Source organism: Schistosoma haematobium, chromosome 5, assembly GCF_000699445.3.
Source record: "Schistosoma haematobium chromosome 5, whole genome shotgun sequence".
Classification (NCBI taxonomy): Eukaryota; Metazoa; Platyhelminthes; class Trematoda; order Strigeidida; family Schistosomatidae; genus Schistosoma; species Schistosoma haematobium.
The window spans coordinates 17,852,323-17,858,322 of record NC_067200.1 but is presented as its reverse complement, the minus strand read 5'-3'; the positions used below and the strand labels follow the sequence as shown (position 1 = coordinate 17,858,322).

General features: G+C 38.5%; 1 protein-coding gene across 3 annotated transcripts in view; it reads left to right on the top strand.

Annotated features, from left to right (window-relative positions):
* Positions 1 to 289: 289 nt before the first annotated feature.
* CCDC60_1 (coiled-coil domain containing 60) overlaps positions 290 to 6,000 on the top strand; it is a 43,071-nt gene continuing 37,360 nt past the window's right edge. Inside the window, exons 1-4 of one of the 3 annotated variants that reach the window (XM_051217645.1) lie at positions 290 to 398; positions 434 to 589; positions 3,069 to 3,147; positions 5,004 to 5,113. In XM_051217645.1, the coding sequence (XP_051065062.1) occupies positions 327 to 398; positions 434 to 589; positions 3,069 to 3,147; positions 5,004 to 5,113 (417 nt within the window). In that variant the 5' untranslated portion in view covers positions 290 to 326. Of the gene's footprint in view, positions 590 to 3,068; positions 3,148 to 4,521; positions 5,114 to 6,000 lie in introns of those variants that run through there. The other 2 variants (XM_051217643.1, XM_051217644.1) reach the window with 2 other exon arrangements.

Genomic DNA, 6,000 nt, shown 5'->3' with positions numbered 1-6,000 from the left:
ATCGAAGTGATCAGAAGAATTGGCATTCCACCAGTATCTTCCCAAAATGAGAGTTTGAAGTTAAGACTTACTGTCCCTCAGTTGTACCCAGGGGGCTCAGAAGTGCGAGGTCATAAATCCGTTCTTCAGTGATCATTAAATGTCCCACGTCTACTTTAAAACTCTGAAAACGAGGAGTAAGGAGATAGAATACCCCAACGTTAGGAACGCTTGTTGAACTATTTTAAATATGACATTTTTTCACGATATATAGCATCTAAAGTTATTTTTTGTTTGAATACACCACTGAACAGTAACGATAACGACAGAGTCAAACATCAATACAAATGGATCGATCCTTAAAAGTACAAACGAGAAACTTTGAAATTTGTTCTTTCACACCTCCTTCTAGATCTGAAGTATGTCTATTTCGATATTCTCCTTTTTTTCAAAGGTACGTTACAATAATTATCAACGAAGATGCTGTCAAAAACAACTCGAAGGTTTATACGCTCCCACAAATCGAGCCTACAGAGAGTTAGGGCATCCTTTGGTCGTTGATGCAACACTTTTGATTAAAAGTACCCTTGGTTACATTCCTCAACGTCCTGTAAGTGGTATTTGATACACGTATCCATACTACGCTGACTGTATTTAGTCCCGTATAATCACTAAAACGTTTATGACCATGATAAGAGCTGAATGACTGAAACCATGTCCACGTGGCCAAATTGATCTGTGACAATACAATTTATTTTCTTAATCAGTTTAAGTAAGACCATTTATGCTAAAATACTCAAGTAACAGGTGGTAAGGCTAACAGCATGGCATGAAAGCTATGAATCTAACTGTCATGTAAAAATAGTCCCGCATATCACTCAACATACTTTGAATGACATCAAAAAAGTGTGTTTTGTTTTCTTAAAGTAAAATTAAGCGTCAAACTTACCAAATTTTTTATTTTGTTTTTTTTCGGTTGCTCATACCAGGCAATTCATTGCTGTTTCTAAATCACAGCCTGTAACTTTTAATCCTGAGATAAATGTCAACATAGTGAAGCTATATGTTACCAACAAACTAACAGAATAGCGCTTATTGAATTTCGCGCTCATCCTGAAACTCCTAGTCCTTGAACTAATTACCTAACCCTATTCAAAGGAACTTATACTCAAGGACTTACCAACGAAGAAGGATAGCAACTTATATAGTTTCAGCCTCAGTTTAGAAAGGACAGGAGGCTTGATAGTCTGTGTTGGTCGCGGCAATGGTAGTCTCTCAGTTGATCCAACTTTCTTTTGAAAGAGCCGACGGATCCAGCCTCAATCACGTGCTGAGGTAATGAATCCCACTCGTTGATGATCCGATAGGAATGTCGATATTCAGCTGACAAGTAATTTTTCCCGGGCTTGTGAAAGTTTTTGGAGTGTCCTCGTAAATTCTCTGTTTTGGCAGACAAAATAAATGAGGGCATATTGGGTAAAAATTCATCACTAAGCAACTTGAAAACTGTAATCAAGTCGCCTATAGTTCTGCGGGAATAGGTTTAGCTTGGCTAGTCGAGCATTATACAAGAGCTCCGCTATCCCGGTAGTCAGCTTAGTTTTTGTTCTCTGAACCTTTTTTAAAAGTTTACTGTCTTTTTTAAGCAGGGGCTAGCAGCTTGTATGCAGTACTCAGGCTTAGGACGTACGAACACTGTATACAAAGTCAAAAAACGTCTTAGCGTCGACATGACATAAAGTTCAAGAACCTTTGGCGGCTGTTGCACGGCAGTGTGCAGTATCTTCGAGTCTTGGCTAACGATGACTCCTAAGTCACTGTGTATCTGGACACCAGGCAGCTCAGTTTTATTTATCGTGTATGTATCTGTACCTTGATGACCGATATGCATCACAACGCACTTGGAAATATTTATCGGCAACTCCCAGGTTTGAGACCGTTCAGATAATTTCTTCAGGTCATTTTGGAGTTCTAAGCTATCACCTTTACTTCTTATCGCTCTCCATATCTTGACATCGTCAGCATATAGCATGACCGATGATGATATTAGGCTAGGAAGGTCATTTACATACAAGAGGAATAACACTGGCCCCAAGACTGAACCCTGAGGCATTCCACTAAGCAATTTCCCAGCCAGATAACTTTGAGTTTACCCGTACTCTTTGTTGGCGCCCAACTAGAAAGTCTTTTAGCCACATCAATAAATTGCCTCCAATCCCGACTTTTCTTAACTTATATAACAGCCGGTTGTGCGGAACTTTGTCAAAAGCTTTGCTGAAATCAATGAAGGCGACGTCTACAGGTAGCTTTTGGTCCTTAAGAGCGCACTAGCCTTCACGAGTGACTGATAAGTTAGTGAGACGAGAATAACCTATTCTAAAACCATGCTGCTTCTCCGAAAGGATCCGGTTCACGTCTCTATTTCAAAATAAAGTTTGTAATAAAGAAGGCCATAAGAAGTCCCCATTAATATTAGATCAGCTGGACTTGCATTAGGAATCTTTTTATCGATAATGTGTTTATACGTACATGGCTGATAGGATATATCTCCACTCCCGATTGGTGGAGTGAAAACCAATCTCCTATATTGATATTAATAGGCCTCACTTACTTCGTTAAAATGAATGAACAGCCGGCCAGCATGAAGCTAATCTAGGCTTCCAATAAATTTAGCGATAAACCTCTCCCATTAAAATACAGAGAGCAAATTACTTTTAGGATGACTAGGTTCACTTTTTTCTAGTCGTTTGACATATTTGGTATCTCTTCTATCGGTAGTAATATGAATGTTTAAAAACTCGTCGACAGAGTTTGTCGTTGCTATCTTGATCACACCCACGTCCGTTAGGATGCCCTCACTACCCTTCAACCTCGTGTCCCTGATAACTTGATTAGAAGTAGATCGAAGAAGCACGTAGTTTCCTGAATAAATATAGTATTTTTCACAGATTTTTAAGTTTGTTTTGCAAACTGCCGTCAGCGGTCACCAATATTAGTACAAACCGATCAATAACACATGCCGTTATTTATTCATTCTTACTACAACTATTGTTTTGCTAATTATGATATTTTTTGCATTTAATGTACAGAACATGTTGTATGGACACGAGTCAAGCGAATGCACCGAAGGCGTTGAAGGCAAAAGTTGTGATGAAGAACAATGGAAGGGTGCGTTTCTAAATTAGACAGCCATTTATTGTGTATTTTGATGTGTATGAGGATACTAGTAACTAAGATGATAGACGCCTCCAGCTTTGACTGAAATTAAGTTGTTCTTTGAATAAAAGGACCATCTGATAAATGTCGTATCAAACAAACTACCTCTGTTGGTCCATACTGACCACGATATTTTTATTGATATTAAAATGCTTTCGTTCAAATGGCAGATATCTCGGTTTGAAGGAAGATGAGAGTTATCAAGAGAATCAGTTCATTTGGCTGATAAACTACCACTTTTTGTTGTGGACTACTCACAACACTCTTGGATCTCTAAGAGTCAGATCTATATTTTTGAGTGCTAGAACTGAAAACATTAAGCTGCGTCATCTGAACCATCTTGAAATATACTTTTGGAAGTCAAATATTAAGTTGAGATAGTTAAATGCTAGCGGAAGAAATGAGGTGTAATTTCCCAAACAATTGGGTTAAAACTAAATATCCAAAAGTACTGACTAGATTACTACTAGTGAACAGTAAGGGATAGTCATCAATCTTTATAATATTATTGCTCAGCTAACTCTATTCAACTTGACAAAATACAACATCATCGTAAACGAAACACCCTAATCCTGGAAATGAAACCAAAAAGCAATATAAAATCAACTCAAATTTAATTATGAAACATTCTCTGGGCCTTACAATAAGGGACAGAATTTAGGGTACATAATTAGTCGATTTGTCAATTTAGCAGGGACATGATTTATGTTATTGTTATATCCGAGTGGAGATTAAGTTACAGGTAACTTCCGCGGACTATTCATGGACTAATATTCTTATTGTATAACTACTCAACAATTACACTATGTATATTTATATCCCTCTTATGACAAGCTTTATTTTGGCCTATAATTTATTATTGTACGATTTACGGTTCTTAAGTTATGTTCAGTTTATTAACTACTGCCTCCCACATTCACAGCCACTTTTTGGGCTTATTTGTGTACAAATATTATTTCCTATTTTATGGTACGTTGCAGTCTGTGTGATTGATATATAAACTAAGTATGCCTGAAATAAACGATCTGCTCTGATTCGGAAGCTGGTATCTTGTTCTGGACTCAAGTGGAAGGGCTCGTAGGACATAGGACCAATAAGGACACTAAACTGCCCACACCGGTTGAACGTCATTGGTTGGCCTAGTGCGAAGATTCGTATAAGTCGTATTCGGATTGGTAGATAAGTCGTGTGATCGAAAAGTCAGACATCCAAGGTCATAACAGTTATAAGTCTTAGTTAACCTTTCAAATTTTCACCTATAGGTTGGTTGATATGAATATTACAAAATTGTTCTTGAGGTCAACGGGTAGAAAATGCTAGAGACTCATTTAATTTCACTGATTGAAATCACGAGTCAATTGAAGCTAGACCACCATGGGAAACCTGGAAGCACTGGACGGCCGTTTCACCCTAGTATGGGACTCCACAGTAGTGCGCATCCACGATCCCGCCCTCCGCGAGATTCGGACCCAGGACCTATCGGTCTCGCGCTAGGCGCTTAACCAACTGGACCAATGAGCCGGCATCGAACGGTGTTAATGTCTAACTTCAACCAATCCACAAAGTTGCGCCACCGCACACCATTGTCTTCAGTGAGTTGATATCTCACAACAGACCTGGTTGAACTCCATTGGTAATGGCTTCTCACTAGAACTCCAGGATTATCTCTTGAAGTCAGTCACTAGTGAGCAGATGATTGTTTAATTGTTGAGTGATAAATGAACAGTTAGAATTTATGCTAAGCAAATCGGAAATTACTCTTAATTAAAGAACGTACAGTTTTTTACAGGCCAATTGTTTTAATCTAGGTACCTTTAACAAAATTAGTCTACCAAGGGAGTCAGCTGAAAAAAGTTGTCAACCGCTGCGCCCCAAACAAGTTGGAATTAATGAGAAGCCTACAGCTTATTCAATACAGGTAAACAAAAATTCGTTATAATTGATTATGAATGTGCTACCATTATCATTTTTACTCAGTCGAATAACCTTGGTTGTTAGATTGTTGTTTTGTATTTATTAATGTTCTACTTTAATAACAACTTAATCACCGTAATTAATAAACTAATCAGTGAATTGATGATAGTGAGTTAGTCAGTCAGCTACAACGTGGGACCAGGCACATACATGCATTCTTCCAAGTTGCCATACCTCATTAACACAACAACATGAACACTGAATTCACAGAAGTAGTTAATTCAATGGTGGTAATATATAAAAGAATGATTGCATATAAGGACATAGTACAGGGACAAAGAATTCGTTCGTAGAAAGGGAGGTTTAAAGTAATTTTAGTCTCATAGTTCAAGGGAACACAGACACCTACAAAATTGTGATTGATTTTGAGCCATGTCACCAAGACTCTCCAACCATTGGTTACGATATTCACGCGGACCCCAACCAAGTAGTCTGCATCTATCAAAATGGCTCCGATTAGAAGTTAATGACTTGAAGGACTTATGTAACGTTTTGGTTTGGCCGCCCCTAACTTTCTTCCAACCATCTCCAACACTAGTCAGCATTGTGCGTCGTGGTAATCGGTGTTCAGGCATACGTGACACGTGGCCCAACCATCCCAGTCGATGAATATCTGCAGCCTCATCAACTGATTTACCATCGTTCCCTAATACCCTACGTCTAACCTCACTATCACTTAATCGGTGATTCCAGTAGATGTGAGAAATAGTTCTAAGACATCTGTGATCAAGTACTAGTAGCTTACGGATGTCTTCTACTCTTAATGGTCACGTTTCGCAGCCGTAAATTAGAACGGAATGAACTGCCGCACTGTATACCCGCCCCTTAATC